Source organism: Pleurodeles waltl, chromosome 8, assembly GCF_031143425.1.
Source record: "Pleurodeles waltl isolate 20211129_DDA chromosome 8, aPleWal1.hap1.20221129, whole genome shotgun sequence".
NCBI classification, from domain to species: domain Eukaryota; kingdom Metazoa; phylum Chordata; class Amphibia; order Caudata; family Salamandridae; genus Pleurodeles; species Pleurodeles waltl.
Window position 1 is genome coordinate 741,138,543 of NC_090447.1, and position 20,032 is coordinate 741,158,574.

The 20,032-nt window shown below is 43.8% G+C and overlaps 1 protein-coding gene across 1 annotated transcript in view; it reads left to right on the forward strand.

Annotated features, from left to right (window-relative positions):
- VEGFD (vascular endothelial growth factor D) overlaps positions 1-20,032 on the forward strand; it is a 615,378-nt gene that overhangs the window by 238,643 nt on the left and 356,703 nt on the right. The window contains exon 4 of the mRNA XM_069204943.1: positions 517-659. Coding sequence (XP_069061044.1) covers positions 517-659 — 143 coding nt within the window. The remainder of the gene's footprint in view (positions 1-516; positions 660-20,032) is intronic.

The following is a 20,032-nucleotide window of genomic DNA, read 5'->3' on the forward strand; positions in this document are numbered from 1 at the left end:
TTTTTATAGGAGCAAAATCTCATTTATGAAACCACAGCGCTCTGGAAAACAAGCAGCATGGCTAAAATAGAGACTGGCGGACAGAGTACTCCACCAGAAATGGTCAGGTGAGCACCCATGTTTCTACCAGAGCAGCCTCGGCTGAATCTGCCGTTGAAAACTATTAACCCATCTACAATAAGAATGACCACAGAGCAGGGTTAAACAACTGTTCCTCGTAGGCATTGAAGAATATGGTTGTAATTATACCGACAGGGACATTATGCAGGTCTGCGATTAAGACTGTGCCTCTCACCGATACTCCATACCTGGATTTATGATTTTTCTTGTTGATGCCACAGCGTAGGAGAGCGATAGTAAAGTGTGTTGTAAAACGTGGTTGATGGCGAACCACCACACACTCACAAAATCCAGCAGGAATGAGACAAAACAACCAGATAGGACTGTTTAAATTTGCGTATTTCAATAAATTCCATTTTCAGAGCCACTCTTACTAATCCACATGTTTCCCACCAGGTTTTTGAGATTTCAGTTCCATTTATGCAAGCAGAACCTGTGATGCTAAAAATCGCCAACCATACAGGCTGTAAATGCTTGCCAAGCACTCGACGTTCACCGTCCATCATCCGAAGATCAGTCCGATATCCAGGAGAAGATGGGTAAGATCACATGCCTTCTACCACAGAAATCACCAAGCCATCAGTATCCTCGTTTTCTATGTCCTAATTATTATATATTCCTTTTTGCTCGACAGCACTAAAGAGATTCATGTTTTTGTTTGATTGATTTAAATTAATGGAACATTTAGTGATCGGTGGTAATGTAAGGCTGCATATTACATTGGTTTTGAATTAAGTTTGCTGCAATTATTTTGTCTGTCTTTATTTTTAATCCTGTAAATGGTGAATTTTGGTCATGTCAACCTGTTTCATTCTTTGCTCTTGATTTCAACAGGGCAACAACCTGCATATCCTCTCTTCCACCACCTTCACTTGGCTGTCTCTGTGTCTCTGTGATCCATTTATTATTAAGTATTTCAGTCTCTGTAAACTGGTCTCTCTCGTCCCACATGGGACTTTTCACCTGGCCTCTACTTCCTTTTCTTGTAACTTTATTTTAAGTTTCTTTCACCCGTCATTCATTCTGTCCGTGACAACTGAACCCCAATAATTGTCTGAACCTCAATATCTTAGGAACCCAGTTTTTTTTACCTTAGGAAGTACGGTACCAGGACATCTCATTCATCAACTGCAAGAGACTACCCTCCCCAGCAATAACCCAATACGTTAGCGGAGTAGAACTCAAAATATAAACTGGGACTTTTAATAACTGAGTTCTAGATCAAAATAAAGTTTAAAAGACGTATTACAGATTTGTTAATGTGAATAATACAGAAATAAAATGCTTAACTTGCCACAAAGGCTCAGATACGGAACACAGAATCATAAAAGCTGAATAAAAATACCTGTTTGCACCTATTTAAGCAATGAAATCTCTATAGATTCTAAGTATCAAACTCATAAAGAGTACTGACAGCGTCCTAAGGGAGAAAGAGAAAGTCTCAACATAATCGCACAGTCTCAGGATGAAAATGAGAAGTTGCCCCAGTCTTCAAAATCAGGGTTTTTTTTATACACAATGTATGCACACAACTAGCAAAACTGCAGATTCAGCATGATATGATCATGGTTAGGTCACACTGACAAATAAAAAACAGCCTTGTAAAAAATAAAACTTCTTAAACCCATTTCTTAGGCTAAGGGAAATCTTCTGCTTGCTTCCTCAACAACTGCACTTCAGAGATTCTTCAAAATGTTACATCAGGTACACAATGGAAAGTTTAATTCACAATACATGCTTTCTAATACAATCATCCTTTATGTCATACCACAGGATGCTCCACAGAAACTGTGAAGGTAGAAGACTTGCGGAGAGTCTCAGACTGGGAGGGGAAAATGAAGAGGAGCAATATGAGCAGAATATCAGAAACCTCATCCATTCTATGAAAATGAAGACTTGCACAAAATTGTGGCCTAACCATAGTACATTAATAATCACACTTATAACCAAACTATGAAATAATTTTAAGTTAATTTGCATTAGTTCTTCGGTCATGACCATATGCATCATTAAAACCACTAATCCTCACAAGTAATTTGGAACCCTCATTTTGTACATATAAAATACTTTAACATGTCATTTGTGGGCCTGGCAGCAGACGGCTTTAGATGTTTGCCACAGCTTATGTTAACACAACACCATCATATAACATAGACATATACTAAGAAGGGCTTTTGATAACCCCACTTTAGCCAGTAGCTTGTTTGAGCAAGCCCTCTTCAGTCACTGCAACTCTAGATTGCCCATCATCTTCTGGTTTCAGCACACACCATTTTGCAGACCTTTACATTTTTTATGCATTGTCTCCATAGGTGATTGTAAAACGAATTATTTAATCGTTCCTGTCTCCTTCCTATCACACAATCACACATCCATAAATTAATCACAGATATTGCTCACTAGCAGGCAAAACTATTGTTATTTTTTTACAAGAGGCAAATGATACAGACAGTCTTATCAATGTTTGTCTTTGCCCCTTACGACCCCATCAGCAGGAAGACGTAAAGTGCTCTTAATGTTAAAGTGTGTGGCATGGGAGTGTCTACTTTGTTAGCATCTGCCAGCACTAAATGAATATGGGGTTATTCCATCTCTTGAAGCATAACATCTGTCAAGTACCCTCAGGCTCTGGTGTGTATGCAAATAGATTTCTCACCTATGCACTGAGGCATACATTTGTGGTTTCCGTGCTTACTGAGAGCACAGCAAGGCTCCTGAAAATATGCTTTATCCAAATATTTGAGAACAGCATTTAGAATACTAAATCATCCTCTACTTGAATGTTTGGAGGGCCTTTCTATGCTTCTTCTCCGAGTTTCAAGGAAAACATAGAAATACTATTACTTTGTGGAAGCAGGGGTAGGCATAGGTGCTTCAGTGGTTAAAACACCTAATTTACAATTTGATACCACCACACACTATGCTCCTTCCTCAAAATGGCGGGATCAGAGAAATGAGCAGAGGAGGCTGAGCTATGAAATAATAAATGATCAGAAACACTTTAATCTCATTTAGTAATGTCATATGGAAGTTAAGAGGCACTTGAATGTAGTCTTCTCTTTTTTATTTAGTTTGAGAGAACTTGTCCTCATTACAGCAAGGCTCTGGAAAGTTCATATATACGCTTCTGTTTATATTTTTTCACCTTATAGGAGATATCCTAGGAATTCCTGCATGTAAACTGTTTCGTCATCTTTCAGCATTTGGGAGTGGAGTGAGGATCTAATAGGTCAGCGGAACCCTTAAGGAGAGATGAGGGTGTAATCAATACACTTCCGGAAGTCCCCTCAGAACTCCTTCTCCTATCCTTATCCTTCACCTGGTTCCAAGTACCCCTTTCAGCCAGACCCTGAAATGAGGAATTAAACAACCCCCTCCTGGAAGTCTTGGCATATCTTCTGGACTGACAACAGGTGGCTGTTTCTATAGGCATTTCCCCTGATAATCCTGTCTCAGTCTACAGCTGCTCTTCCTGTGAGTGGCTATAGTCCACAGGATCCCACCCTTTTGTCTCTCGGCTCCCTCCATGTTGAGTTTGCCTGTGATAATATGAGGGTACCAAGTGAAATAGCTGTTGCCGCCTTTAAAATAAGCCTCTGCTCTCTTCCCTGAGAAACTATTTCTGGGAAGCTGTGGGTGCCGTGGCTAGCAGTATGATGGCATTGTTTCTACCCAGAGACACTCCAGGTACAAAATCAACAGTTGATCAATTGCAAGTGCAAGACTGGTCATTCTCCAGGTAATGCACATTTGGTGTCTTCGACTCGGTGTCTGCAGGGTGGTCCTTAAGACCTTATTCAGGAGGGGAGAGGGCCGCCACGCAGCTGGGATTTTGAGTGCGCACATACTGATATGCGCACATTTAAGTGTCAGTTGTGACAATGCAAACATTTGACCTCATGTATAGAGGGGCTTAAAGGCAGCCACTCTTATGTTTTTGACTGTCGGTAGTCCGTATGTGTAAATACACTTCTTCATTGCATGGAAATGTTTAGGTGTCATATAGTTCCAGAGCTAACTTAGTTTAATTTTCATTTTGAGCCATTGAAACAGTGTGGGGAAGGGCCCTCCTGCCCCTTTTCAAGGGTGCGCTGCACACCATATAGAATTGGCTTCTGCTTTACTGTTTAGTGTCTGAAATACTGCAAATACTGAAGGGTAAATGTACTAACATGCCAAAACACCTTCAACTCGAAGTCACAGCGACATAAGATCCAGAAAACAAGATTTGAGCTCTTGGCGCGAGCAGGACAATTTGTTGTGTATGGAGGTGGACTTCTCTCTGGCCAATGTCCTTCCTGGTTTCCTCCTGCACCCTCTAATTTGTCAAAGTGCACCTTTTTTCGCCTCCCTCCGTCTCTGTCCCTGCCTCTCAGGCTGAGATTGCTAAGCCCTAGGTGCGACACATGACATTGCACATCACTGTGGGCAGCACACCACCTGACCTGCTCCCCTCTTCCAGGGCGTGCAGCTAAAGGTCAGAGAGATCAAGGGTGCCGTCCCTGTTTATGCTTGCCAGGCCTATGGCGTGGGGCTAGAACTCCTACCTAATTGTCTCCCTTCCTATGTAATCTCCTACATCCCTTCTCTAAGTACGTAACTAAGGCCCATATTTATACTTTTTTAATTGTATTTTGTAAGTTTGCGCTGATTTTGCGTCAAAAAATGACGCAAATGTGGCGCTAAAAAAGTATAAATATGGGCCTAAGTATTTCCATAGATCTTCTATTACACCGCCCCTTTTTGTTTACTCAACACTACCCACAGCCAGATGCTGTACTCATACTCTCCTGCGTTAATCTCAACACACCATATCCTGGAGTAATTTACTGTTTTCTGAGTATCTGCTTTAGCAACCCAGAATATACTTCTCATGCCTATACTTTAGCAGGTTTTATTTCAGGCGTTCCACTCTCCCCCTCCATTTAGTGGGGCATATTTACAAGGCCTTGCGCCACCAGTGCATCACTTTTTATGACGCTCTGGTGGCGCAGAGTGCAGACCCATATCTATGAGGCCACGCAAAGCCACTTTGCATGGCTTTTCATGGCCTCCTAGATATATGATAGGGCAAGTCGCTGCATTGTCTTACACTGCGTCAGGGGGGCATTCCATGGACTTTGAATTGGGTTTTCCCATGCAACACTCATGGGTTAAAACATGTTCCCAGATTTACAAGGACGTGTAAATCTGGGAATGTGTCAAACACGTGTGCCTCCCCAGTGGAGGCATAACGAGGAGGAATAGCTTTAATTTCCCTTGTTTTTTCCTCTTTTTACGTGTGCTGCATTCTGCAGCACACATTAAAAGAGTTAAAATCCTCAATGGATTGTTTTTGTGCAGAAGGGGACCCTTCCTGCACTAAAGCAATCCTGCCTACAATGCAGACACCCTTGCCCCATGGTGCAAGAGTGCCTGCGTTAGCGCTAGGCACCAAATTGAGCACCAGCGCTGGCTGAAATGGCCTGAATGCACCATATTACATAATATTAAGGTGCATTCCTTCCTTTTCAAATTGCATAGGGCAGCACAGCAAAAAGACTTGCTGTGCTGCCCTGTGCCGTTTCATTGTAACTATGGCCCAGTGTTTCCCTGGTAGCTTACTTATATGGCTTGGGATTGGGCCTCCGATGATTCTGGGTAGGCTGCATACCACACTACTTTGGTGGGTTAAGAGTTCATCAATGGATTACGCCTCTGTTGCTGATGGGCAGACTGCACATAATACTCGTGGGTGATTTAACAGTGCTATCAATGCTTCTCTGTCGTTCATAGACGGTCTCATATAATACACTGTGGTATTTGAACTGGGTTGCACGACTGTTGCTTCCATGTTGGTCCTGGGAAGGCTCCATATAGTACTCGTTGGTGGGTTAACAGTGTCATCAGTGGGCTGCCTTCTGTTGCTCCTGGGTAGACTTCACATTATACTCTTGAGTGATTTAACACCATCAGTGTCTTGCTCCTATGTCAGGCAACCACTTAAACGAAGCCACTCAGCCTAGAAGAGGATAGGCACCAATGTCCAAAAGAATCTGCCATATAGAGCTCAAATCTTGGGGAACGTTAATACAGTCCACCCGGTCCCTCAACAGCTTCAAAGAGGTTGTTCTCAAACAACCACTTACTTGAGGGATGACCTTACTGACCCTTCGTGAGAATCTCTTCCCTCTCTCTCCTCACCAGACCCACTGAATATAAAACAGTGGATACCTTAGGTGTTGTTGTATTATAACAGAAGGTGGAATTATACTTTGTGGAAACAACCATAGACTACACATGGGTCCTGCAGAGTAAACTTTAGTAGCCAGTTAATGTACTCTGAGCAAACTATCTCTCACTCACTCTTCATCCATCACGCCTTTAAGCGGTACATCCCAATGCACAATAAAGGCACTGCTCCCGGTTACTCACCCATGACACCATAACGCCTCCCAATAAAGCCCGTAGAAAGCACAAAATCCTTTCAACCAAGTTCCCTCACGCTGATTTTACCCGTCCGACAAGTTCCACTTATTTATAATTCCCATTTATAAAATCAAGGTCTTATATTGTGGATAAAACGTGATGTCACGATGACACCTACTGGAAATATAGCGAACTGTCTCTCAATGCCGAACCTTTTAGAATAATGAGGAACGGAACTCTAAATAATTAGTTACCTTTGTTGGAGGTTTAAAAAAAATAAAAAATATTTAATTTTTGTATATTGGTGTGTAAGTGGTTATCACTGAATTAGTGCACCGCTTGCCTTTAGTCTTCACCTGCATATTATCGCTGCCAAGATACTGAGGGGGTCATTACGACCTTGCCGCCCGCCAGGCGGTAACCGCCATGCGGCCGCCAATGCGGCCGGACTCAGGCGGCCCCCATTGTGACATTCCCGCTGGTCCGGCGGGCGCAAACCAAGTTTGCGCCCGCCAGCCCAGCGGGAATGAGGCCGCAACATAGGAGCCGGCTCCTAATGGAGCCGGCGGTGTTGCGGGCATGCGACGGGTGCAGTTGCACCCGTCGCGCTTTTCACTGTCTGCTGTGCAGACAGTGAAAAGCTGGCCGGGGCCCTATTATGGGGCCCCTGCATTGCCCATGCCAGTGGCATGGGCAGTGCAGGGCCCCCCAGGGGCCCCAGGACACCCCTTACCGCCAGCCTCTCCTGGCGGTGCAAACCGGTGCCCTGGTGGATTACATCCGCCGGGGCCATTGTGGCGGTAAACTGCCAGCCCCGGCAGTGCGACCGCGGTTGTTTAACCAAAAGGTTTGGCTTTTATGGCTTTTAGGTTTGGCATTTATGCAAACATTTGGGCATGTCTGTGTATATGTACATTAGCACGTGAAAGCCAGACTAACTGGCTTTGTCAATCCTCCTTTTCTATGTTTTTATTGCCTTTTGGATAGCTCCCTTCTTCCCTGGCTATCTTCTTTGCTTTGTTTATTTGGCCTTTTTTCTACACCTCAGTCAGACTGTCTCCTTATTGGCTTCCCTTGGTGCTGTATACTAAAAATACTAAAAAGTCTTTGCTCTTTCCAAGCCCTGGAGCATACAAATGAATGATGCCACACAGGAGCTGCGTTCAAACGTTACTTTATTAATAATCATACACTAATGTACTGTGCATTACATCATACTTTCTGTTAACCACAACTTAACACCTCCCATCCACTGCGCACTTCTTGTTCAGAGTCCACTCGGAACCACAAGCGTTCTAGTGCGCATATCTTCACAATGCTACATCTCCCCCTTTGTTAAATAAAAAGTGGTATACATAACCAAAATCACATTTCCTCAATTAATGGGTGAGGTTCTCTCTCTCATCTTCCAGCTTGGGTAGTTGAAGATGATTGAGGTTCACACTGAACTGGCAACAGAGGCTCATGCTCTTGAGTCAGACTGGCTGGCTGGGTTGTTTCCCGTACAGTTTCAGGACTCGATTAGTATTTCGATAGATGTTTGAAATGTGATGTGATCCGAGTGATGGATTGTCTGGGAGGACGCGCTGTCACCAAATGTCCTTTGCACATTACAACCTTTAAAGGATCAGCATTAAAAGGAGTGTATGTTTTCCGTCTGCATTTCTGCTTAACCAATACCCAGTCTACTGTGTCAAAAACTGTCTCTTGGGCTTGGCAACACTGATCTGCGTGTTTTCATTTTTATTTTCTGAGCTGCATCAGTGTCTCAAACCTTGTCAGTATTCTCTGCTAGATCAGGGGTCCATTGAGGTAGTTTCGTTCTGATTGCTTTCCCAAATAGTAGGGTGGCAGGACTCTCACCAGTTGTGGAGTGAGGAGTTGATCGATAGGCCCAGACGACCTGACACATGCCTTGCTTCAAATCGATTCCTTCCATGGATGCTCATTGAATGACTCTCTTGAAGATGCCCATGAATTGTTCGACAATGCCATTGAATTGAAGTCAGAGAGGCGTACTCTTTAGGTGTATGATACTGAGTCGAACGAGGAACTTTATTGTTAAAGGGTGGCTACCATCAGAGCTGAGAATTCTGGGGATGCCCACCATGGCAAAAATGTCATCAAGCTGTTCTATGACTTTGTCATGGGTTGTCGAGGATAGGTTTTACACTAAAAGAAAACATGAATATTTGTCTATGACAACCACAAGATGGTGTCCATTTCCTAAAGGTCCAGAAAAGTCAAGTGCAACTCTCTCTCAGGCATGGGCAGGAAGATCAGAGATTGTTAACTCATCCTGTACATTCTTGAACTTTCGGAATTCAACATAGTCGGCCAGAGGATGGGTCTTTCTCATCCATGATCGCGTGGTGATCAGTTATTTTATTATGTTCATTTCTTTGTCTGCATTGGTTGCAGCAATGATTTGTTCCATAGACAGAGCCGCTGGTGTGCTGGAGTTCACAATAAAGTTGTGATGTGCTTCAGCTGTCTTGGATGTGACGATGCAGCAGCATTCATGACAAATAGTCTGCTGCATTTTGATTCATCCTCGGTTTTTGTGCAATTTCATTGTCATATTCTTGGAGTCTTAACCACACCTCTCTATGCGAGAGAACATTTTAGCCTCAGGTTCCAAAAAAATTGTAAGCAACGCCTGGTGGTCTTTGATGATGGTGAATCATTTTCCGTAGAGGAATACCTGAAAGTGTTTGCAGACCTACGCCACAGTCAGACTCTCTTTTTCTGGCTGAGAGTTAGCATGTTCTACATCAGACAGGATTTGACTGGCATAGGCTACAATGTGTCTCAGTTCATCTGGAAGACTATTGTGTTGAGCAAGGATTGCCCCTAGCCCTACCAGGCTCCTATCAACCATTATTTCAGTGTGTAGCTTGGGGTCAAAGTACATTTTAATTGGAATTCTCAATTGCATGTTCAATGTCTCTGAAACTGTAGTCACATTCTGGTGACGACTGGAATGGAACCTTGCACTTTGTCAAGTCTCTCAATGAGGCACTTACAGTAGCAAAGTTGTGGATGTATCTTGAGCAATAACTGGCCATGCCTCAAAAGGATCTCATCATGGTAACATCTTGGGGGAGGAGGCAAGTGGATGATAGTGCTTGCACCATGTCTGGATCTGGAGTTATCCCCCATCAGAGAATATGTGCCCAAAAAAGTTTAGTTTGATCTTGTGAACCTCACACTTTGTGGCATTCAGAGTGAGGCCTGTATCAGTGAGTATCTGGCATACTTGGGTCAGAGCTTCATCATGTTCTTTTTGTGTTTGTCCAAAAACCAATATGTCATCACTGTAATTGAAAGCATGTGTAACAGGTTGAATCGTTTGGCAAATTACAACCTGGAATATTTCAGCAGCCGAAGACACTTTGTTAGAAATGGGGTCTTTGGTTGACAGTCAGGTTACCCCCATTTCAAGCAAGGACTCTAGTCAGGGTAAAAGAGAATCACCCTCAGCTAACCCCTGCTTAGCCCCCTTGGTAGTTTGGCAGAGCAGTAGGCTTAACTTCAGAGTGCTAGGTGTAAAGTATTTGTACCAACACACACAGTAACTTAATGAAAACACTACAAAATGACACAACATCAGTTTAGAATAATAGGAAATATTTATCTAAACAAAACAAGACCAAAATGACAAAAATCCGACAGACACAAGTCAAGTTATGAATTTTTAAAGATTAAACTAAAAAATAGCGTTTAGAAATACAAAATGCTTCGATGAGGTGTTAACACGGCGTCGTGACGGAGTCGTTCATAACAAGCCGACACCAGCGGCACCGGACACGGAGTCGCGTAAACCCCCAAGTACAGTACCTTTGGTGAAGAGTGAAAACAAGTTGATGCGCGAAGTCGGGGATCGTGGCGTCTGTACGAAACGTTGAATCCGCGCACTTCGAGCGGTGTCGGTCACAACGTGGTGCGGCGACTTCCACAGAGTCATGGACTTCAGCGGAGCTGCAGCGGTGTCGGGCCTGCGAAGGCCGTCGCGTTCCAACGAAGATCATGGAGTCGGTTGCAGGCGGCGTCACCGGATTCAGCAGTGGCGTCGGTAAGAAGTTGTCCAAAGTCGATTTCCTTGGATTTCCACCAGCTTTCCTTTCAAGGGCCCAGGGACAGGATAGGGCACCACTTGTCAGAACAGAAGTCTCTCCAGAGACTCCAGGTGCTGGCAGTGAGAAGTCTTTGCTGTCCCTGAAACTTCAAACAACAGGAGGCAAGCTCTAAATCAAGCCCTTGGAGATTTCTTCACAAGATGGAAGGCACACAAAGTCCAGTATTTGCCCTCTAACTCTGGCAAAAGCAGCAACTGCAGGATAGCTCCACAAAGCACAGTCACAGGCAGGGCAGCACTTCTCCTCAGCTCTTTAGCTCTTCTCCAGGCAGAGGTTCCTCTTGATGTCCAGAAGTCATCTAAAGTCTGTGGTCTTGGGTGCCCTTCTTATACCCAATTTCTCCTTTGAAGTAGGCCTACTTCAAAGTAAAGTCTCTTTTGAATGTGAAATCCTGCCTTCCCCAGACCAGGCCAGAGACACTTACCAGGGGGTCAGAGACTGCATTGTGTGAGGACAGGCACAGCCCTTTCAGGCGTAAGCGACCACTTCTCCCTTCCCTCCTAGCACAGATGGCTCATCAGGAAATGCAGACTACACCCCAGCTCCCTTTGTGTCACTGTCTAGTGTGAGGTGCAACCAGCCCAACTGTCAAACTGACCCAGACAGGGAATCCACAAACAGGCAGAGTCATAGAAATGGTATAAGCAAGAAAATTCCCACTTTCTAAAAGTGGCATTTTTAAACACACAATCTCAAAATCAACTTTACTAAAAGATGTATTTTTAAATTGTGAGCTCTGAGACCCCAAACTCCACATGTCCATCCACTCCCAAAGGGAATCTACACTTTAATCAGATTTAAAGTTAACCCCCATGTTAACCTATTGTTGAAGTAAGCCTCAGCAAGGCCTACTAGTGCAAGGGGTTCACCTTTCTCTGCACAAAGTCCTTAGACCATGTAGGAAGAAGTTGGCACAGGAACTGAAATAAAAGACAAAGTTGATTAAACCTCATGAGGTGGTACTACAGTTCAAACAGCACCCTTAGGTAATGCTTGAAGTAGCACACTGAACTGAGAGAGCATGGTCCTTTTATACCCACGCAGGGGCTAAAAGGAGGTGGTAAAATTATAGATGCAAGACTTGTATACGTGTAAGGTCATGTGTAAAATGCACAGTCGACAGGTAGGAGGAGCTAACAGTTTTCAAGGACTAACAGCTGCAGACCTTACTGAGCATGTGCGAAAGTGGGAGATGCTAAATATAACTTGTCACTAGGCAGATTTCAAGAGCAGTTAACAGAAAGGTAGGACAGAGCACATGGTGAGCACATGGCAGCATGTGGCAGAGAAAATGGCTGCCATGAATACAAAATGGATTCCGCGAAATGTTCACAATAGTTACTAAATACAAGGGCCCGTATTTATACTTTGTTAGCGCTGCGTTTGCGGCATTTTTTGACGCAAAAGCGGCGCGAACTTACAAAATACAATGGTATTTTGTAAGTTTGCGCCGCTTTTGCGTCAAAAAGCGGCGCAAATGCGGCGCTAAAAAAGTATAAATACGGGCCAAGATGTCTTCTGCTAATGCTTAATCTAATCGCTGCTAAACTACAACACTATGAGAGGGACAGGTCTTGCAACAGTGAAAAACTAATTTAGCAATATTTCACTGTCAGGACAATTAAAACACATTACTATATGCCCTACCTTAACCATACACTGCACCTGCCCTTGCGGCTACCTAGGGCCTACCATAGGGGTGTCTTACATGTAAGAAAAGGGAAGGTTTAGGCCTGGCAAGTGGGTACACTTGCCAAGTCGAATTTACAGTTAAAACTGCACACACAGACACTGCAATGGCAGGTCTGAGACATGATTATAGAGCTACTCATGTGGGTTGCACAACCAGTGCTGCAGGTCCACTAGTAGCATTTGATTTACATGCCATGGCACCTCCAGTGCACTTTACTAGGGACTTACTAGTAAATCAAATATGCCAATCATGGATAAACCAATCAACAATACAATTTACACAGAGAGCATATGCACTTTAGCACTGGTCAGCAGTTGTAAAGTGCTCAGAGTTCAAAAGCCAACAGCAACAGCTCAGACAAAATAGGAGACAGGAGGCAAAAAGATTGGGGCTGACCCTGCATAAGCAAAAAAGTCCAACTCACTTTAAAGTTTAGTTTCTTATACCTGAACAAACCAACATGAGTTGAAAAGTTAGTAATGTACCTCCAGTTTTCCTGTAGCTCGAGGTGATGGAATCCTTTATTCAGGTCAAGGTGGTAAAATATTTTGGACCCGTTCAATTGCATGATCATGTCTGCTATGTGTGTACTAGGATGTCTCTCCATGTCAATGGCTCTGTTTGCTTGGCGCATATCAACGCAAATGTGCACCACTCCGCTACTTTCCTTTTTTGGTACTGCTACTATGGGCGAAACCCATGGTGTGAGGCTTGTGGAGCATTAAATAATGTCCTGTTTTAAGAGGGCTTCCAACTCTTTCTAAAGCTTTTTATAGATGGAAAACAACTCTGTGGTGTCGCTGAGCAATAGGGCAAATGTCTTCATTGATATGAAGCTATACTTTCATTTTCTTGAGTTTTCCTAGCCCCTGGAGCAACAACAGGAATTTGCTCATAATTTCCAATTGGACATAGAGGTTTTATTTGAGGGATGGCAAAAATGAGTAAATAATCACTCAACAAAGTCCCTTGTAGAACATGAATGGCAGCTCGCACCAATGTCTTTTGGTATTGCATTGTCGCTAAGAATGATTCTTGGCTTTGCAGTGGTTTCAGAAGCAGCCCAAATATATACCTTTGTGCCTGATGAAGTGAGACGAGGCACAGGTGATAGTCTGGTAAACCTTTCTATTGGCTTGATTTTAATTGAAATACCACTGTCTATGATGAAGATTGGATGATCATTCACCTTCAACTTGATTTGTGTCCACATGACATTTGCTGCTCTGCTTAGTGGGCTTTCTTTACATGATGGTCCTTGTTACAGGTAGCTAACCCCACATGTGGATGCCATTTTTGGTGAATATCATCAGTGCACATTCATCTTCTTCAAGGGTGCTTTTAGTTGTCATAGCTGATGTTGACATTGACCTACATGTGCTTTGTTTATGCTTGTGCTGGAATTTTACAGTCAATGCTGATTAAAGGTGTGCTTTTCCTATTTCCAGGTGAGCAGGTTGTCAATGTGCTCCTTTTTCTGCTCTTGCAGCCATCAGACTGTGTGTTTCTCTTAGCATACGCCTTGTAAACAAGTCCAAAAACAGCCATCAATGATTCTGAGGGGCATGGCTTCTTCATCAGTGAAGTCATGGAACTTGCAATGTTTAATGAGTGCTCGAGTCTTTCAACAAAATCATCCATTGTTTCACTAACATGTTGTCATGCTTGGTTGAAGATATACCTTTCATAGTTGACATTTGGCATTAGATTAAACCTGGCCTCTAATGCTTTTTTTACCTTTCGTATGATTTTGCATCAGTCTATGAGATTTTATTTAGCACTTCTTTCACCTCATCACCAGCAAGGTTTTTAAATATTTGATGATCTTCTTGTCATCTTCTTCCTCTAGTGCCTCTATAAGGTCAATGAATGTTTCAGTCCACGCAAGCCTTCTGGCACCAATATTTTACTTCTTGCAAGCATCAAAAGTTGGTGGTGGATTCAGGAACAAATCTGCATTATATTTCATGCTCCTTCTGCTGCCATTGAGAGCACGTGCTGTTCAGACAGCTTTCACTGCATACAGAGAAGTTGCACAAGGAGCGTGCGCTGCTGATGATGAGTACACTTTCTGTCTTTCGTATCTTGCTGATGTGATTGTTGTTTCTTGCTTTGTCTGAATAATCATCTGTATTTGATGCATGGCGCAACAACTCTAACAACCACCTACTCAGCAGTTTTGGCGGGCATTTTGAAATGTGCTTCTTTGCAGGGTTTTCTGTCTCTTCCGGGGCTGAGTAGGGGCTGGAGTAGAGTTTTGACTCCACATGTGCCAGTCGCAGACCACTCTATATCGATTCTGTGCACATGTGGCATGCACAAGCAATTTGCTGTATCATTGCAAAATCTCAGGGAGAGCAGTCGTATTTTCTCGAGGCACATATCCCCTACTCGTAGCCAGTTGTAGTGTCTTCCCCAGCCTTGCAGCATACATATAAACGACCAACACAGGGCTGCTTCCAAACGTCACTTTATTCATCAGCATTCACTAACGTACTGTGCAATACATCGTACTTTCTGTTAATCACACCTTAACACCTCCCATACGTTGTGCACTCCCTGTTCCGAACCCACCCAGAACCATGAGGGTTCTAGTGCACATACCTTCAAGATGCTAGATGAGCCTCTTTGTTTAATAGTGCATGTTTTTATGGATGGGATGTAGGCTGCTGGCTCTCTAAATAGTGTACAAAAATGATGTGCACAGTGCAGAGAGTCCAAGTAACCCCACCTTGATTTACAGAGGTAAACACTAGACCACCTAATGCTCTAATTTTTATGGTAGCTTGGTCGAGCAGTTAGGCCCATCTTGGAGAAATGCTAAGCATTTATTTTACTCACAGTATCAATAAATGTGGTTACACAATCAAAAGAATAACCTGAGACCAATTCACAAAAATACTTCAGATTTTAATAACATTTTTAAGACCAGGTTCATAAAAATCGCGTAAGTATTTTTTCAGTTATAATTTGTTTAAATTTAGCAAAAATTGTCTTTTTGTGCCTAATTATGCCTATAGGAATCAATGGGAGAAAACTTTAAAAAATGTATATAAAATCAGGAAATGCATTCACCAATGTCTCCTTTTGTTTGTAGGTCGAGGTCATTGAGATGTCCTGTGGACCAGCCAGGGAATTTCTGACGGCTCCTGGTTTTGGCGGGAGCAGCTGCTGAAATCTCCCTGAAGCTGGTGCAGGACCACTGCAGGGGACCACTTAGAAAGCGGTGCACAGGTGGACTTCAAGGAGAGTCCGTTGGGTCCCCTTGGATTGTAGAGGTTTCAAAGGGTGGGAAACCCTTAGAGCACAGCTTGTTCTCTGGTGCAGGACCCAGAGAGGTCAGTTGCAGACCAGATAGGTGAGCCAGGACCTGTGTACAAAGGTCCCCTTGTAAGCAGGAGGTAAGTCACTTTGAGGGTGGATTACAGGTCAGCAGAGTTACTCTGAGGGATGGTTCTTATGTGTCCTGAAGCCTCTTGACTACGGCTTGCTCCTGGTCCTTTGAGACTTCAAAGTGGGCTTTTCTTGTTGGTGTATGACATTGGGTGTCCAGTACCCCGGGCTATGCACTGTTTAACCACTGGAGGTCACAGTGCCACTGACTAGGCCAATTGCAGGATTTATCCTCCTGGTATATCAGGTGGAATTTGGTCTTGCTGCTGGGTCTGGTTTCTTGGTCAGCGACCGGTCAGTGAACTTCTTTGTTGCAGTGACTGATGCCTTCACTCTGGAGTGAGATCTTTGGCAATTTTCAGAAGGGTGGCGGTCCTCTGGGGTTTTGTACAGTCCGTCCAATGTCCATGCAAACCCGCAGTGGTGATTGCTGAGTCCTGGGTGCAGCAGGCAAGGTTTGGTGCCTTTTTCTTTGTGCAACAGGAATGCAGTTCTCGAGCCTTGGGTATTCTTTGTTGCAGGCCTTCTTGTGTCCTTGAAATCTGATCTGCAGGTCCAAGGGTGCCCCCTAAATATTGCATTTAGTGGGAGTTTAGGGGAGTCCTAGTAGTGACCAATGTGTCAGCTACCTTAGGGTGGCTACACCCATAATGTGACCACTTCCTGTGGGCAGGGGTCACTTCCATTTCCTTGAATGGCTATTTTTCTACTATGCAAGATGGAGGGAAATGAAATGGAGGGGTCACCTTGCATGCAACACCTTGCAACACCAGGGGTGGTGCAAGCTGGGGGTGGCCACTCCTCCTGTTCTGTGTGCATTTTTCTACCGTTGCTCCCACCAAAAGTGGGGTTTTGCAATGGAGACGGCCATCTGCTCCTCGCAGCAGGGCTGGGTGTTGAGTTTCAAAGGTGGTAAGCCCTTTGAAACTCACTGGCAGGGCAGTGCACATTCCTGGGGGAGGAGGTTTAACACTTTTGCCCAAGAAGAGCTTTGCTTTCTGAACCCAGAGAGCAAGGGCTACCACCCCAGGGTTCCAGAATCTTGTCTGGGAGTAGCAGGTGGTTGTGACTGGCCAGCTACCATGCCAGGGTTAGTTAGCTTTTGCAGGGGGCACCTCTAAGGTGGACCCTTGGTACATTCTGCAATAAATTCAATATTGGAATCAGTTTGGATTAATTGTTCTGAGTTTTTTTATACCAAACAACCCAGGGTTCAGAATGGCCATCATGTAGCTGTGAAATTCGTATTGACCAGTGTCCAGCACATATATTTAAAATGGCTGCTCTTTTCACTTACTATGTCCCAGGTTTGGCAACGACACAGTAGGGGCACATTGCTCATGGATCTATGCCGACACATACATTATAGTGAACCTTGCCTTCGGGATGGAAGGCCTGCCAGAGGAGTGGCTTATCCATATTGCATGCAGTGTGTAGTGGACAGGCCACACAGGCTATGTGTCATGTCAGTTTTGCATTTTGGAATTGCACCAGGACACTCAGCCTACAATGGCAGTGTTGGGTTCACTTGGATGCATAGTCCCTGAGGGTGGCACAATCTGTGCTGCTTCCCTCAGGGGCCTACCATTAGTACCCCATGCCCTGGGTACCTACGTACCATTTACTAGGGACTTATAATGGCAGCTAAAGGTGTTGCCAACTGTGCCAATGCATCGCAACAGTTTTGGGAAAGAGATCTGGCCCAGAGAACCTTGTTAGCAGCGGCCCTGGTTGCTAACAACTTTAAAACCACATCAAATACCAGGCAAAAAGTGTTGGGGTTAACGATGTCAAAAGAGGCACTTTCTCACATGGGGAAATAGTTACAAACCACACCTTTTGCCTAAATAGACCTGCTAGAATATTGTGGCATAGATTAGCACACTTTGCAGCACCAAACTGAAAAATGAGGCATGCAATTGCACTTTTGTGGTATTATTGTGGCATGTAATTTTACTTGCAATAATTTTAAATCAATGGAAACCATTCTATCAGAGTATTGCACGTTGAAATATGCATGTTTAAAGTACCTGTAAGTGTCTGTTTATAATGTTGTGGCTGGCTTGACCCATGCCCTAGAACATTAACAGAGTTACCAGAAATCCTATATTCGTTAGGATTGTCGTGTTCTGTGACCATCAGCTACTCTGAAATACCGTATGTCCCCATATTGGCCAGTCATAGATGACAAAGCAAAGTAGGTCTTAGAAGCAGGATAGTGTGATGCATGGAATGGCTGTGGCAAGATGCCTCAAGCGGCCTGGGAAAGTGACAATGAAGGGATAATAAAGGGGGCGGGGCCATGGGGTGACGAGCACCGACGGGAGTGCACTGTGCACTCCTCCCAGAGCGCATATGTGTTTGGCCGGTCGTCTTGGGCTGGCAAAAAACACATGCGCAGTGTGCTTTATCCAGCCCGGCACTGTGTTGCTGAGCTGCAGAGAGCCTGCACAGGCTCCCAGAATGCTGGGGAACCTGGGCGCTCCCAGCCAATCCTGATGCTGCGGTGCGGGCGAAGCGGAGCGGAGGTAAGTTTAAAAAAAAAGTTTATTAAAATCCCCCCCCCACCCCTGCGCGCACCGCCCCCTGTAACTCAGGCCAGCTGCGACTGTTATAGGGCGTTTATAATTTGTGGCGAAGGGTTTCAGTATGGACATGCAGCACTTTTCTGATGCAAGGGGACATAAAGTAAAATGTCAGCACAATTTACAAAGCCTGGGACAGACACAGAGTATTCTCGCTTGCACCTTTAGTGTGGTAGGTATTTTTTGTGGCATTACATTAACTACGTTTTTATCTGACAATGTCACTGAATATTAATTTGTTTTTTAAAGGGTGCAAAATCCTGCAGTATTTGGCATGTCCATGCACAAGTGCTCCTATGACCTAATGTCATTTAGTTTACTGCCATAGGTAGGATGAGTGCCTGAATTGATTCACTCAGTATTTAAAACATTTAACTTTCTAGTTATATGAACACTCAGCAGGGACACTTGATTATATGCCTGCCTTCACCGTCTAATCACTATCTATGAGCATAACACTGCCTTTCCATAAGCTAATAGCTTACTACTATCTAAAAAAGAGGTACCCAATAGTTGGAAGTAGATTGCAATGACAGAGCTTGAATAAAACGCAAATGAAATATATTGCAACACAAATACCAATAAATGTGATAAATAAATAGATTGATCCACTCAGGTGCTGGAATCGTATATGCAGTACTGCTTACGTATTCTTTGCCTGCTTTGGACACCCGTTCTCTCCTAAGAATGCTACTGTCCTGCAGTCACCTCCTCATGGCTTTGCTGATTCTCTCCACTTTCGGACCTTCCTTTTCAGGCATTACAAATATTAATCTGAGGATCCCAGCCAGTTCACAGGCCTTTTTGTACGCACAGCCAATAAACAAACACATTTTTTTTTTAAACATGAAAGTAAAGTAGATAAATCTTCGTCAGAGTGTGAAATTTTTCTTTTACTGCTTGGAGAGGTTTTTTAGTGGACTGCATGGCAAGTATTGCAGATATCGTGCCCACAGTCTGGTTTTGCAATTATTTAGCAAATCATCGCAAAACATTGGAGGCTTTGGCTAAATGTTTTAGGATGAGGTAAAGAGGGGTTTTGCAGTATGAATTATTTTCTACATTCACATGGTTTGCATGGTTCCGCCGTCTAGTGGTTGGATCCGGAAGTGTCTTGTTTAGTAAAAACTTTTTCAAGTTTATCCATTGGGGGGGGTCGACATAGGCATGAACCCTTGTATGATGTCACCCGTAGTCAGTCCCTCAATGTTCTTGCATGTTCCTACCATGTTACACCCCTATTTTCTGCTGGTGCGTACAATGTATTGATCAAGCTCTCGATTTTTTCCAAAGATCGTCAAAAATACTTTGAAGAAGAGTCAGAAGGTGCTTGAGAAAGTTTGTTGGGATCAATATTTGATGCTGGAGAGAGGTTTTTTGGGGCTTTGTCGGGATGGATTTTGACTAGTCAGAGAATGATCAGTCGTGACACAATCACAACTACAGTCCAGTACAATGTAAAAGGCCATTTATTAGGACAGAATTTCAATTAACTTCAAATGTCTGAATAACATAAACATTTAGCTTGCATCTTCTCAATTCTGCACCACCCCTTTTGTATCCTCGCCTTTCACTTTCGTTCCCCACTTTTACCTCAGTTCACTGAGTTTCCACCTTCCATTAACCTAATGTCCATAACCTCCTTCCATACACCACCTCATTCGGGCATCCCACACCCTGTCATCCTTCACCTG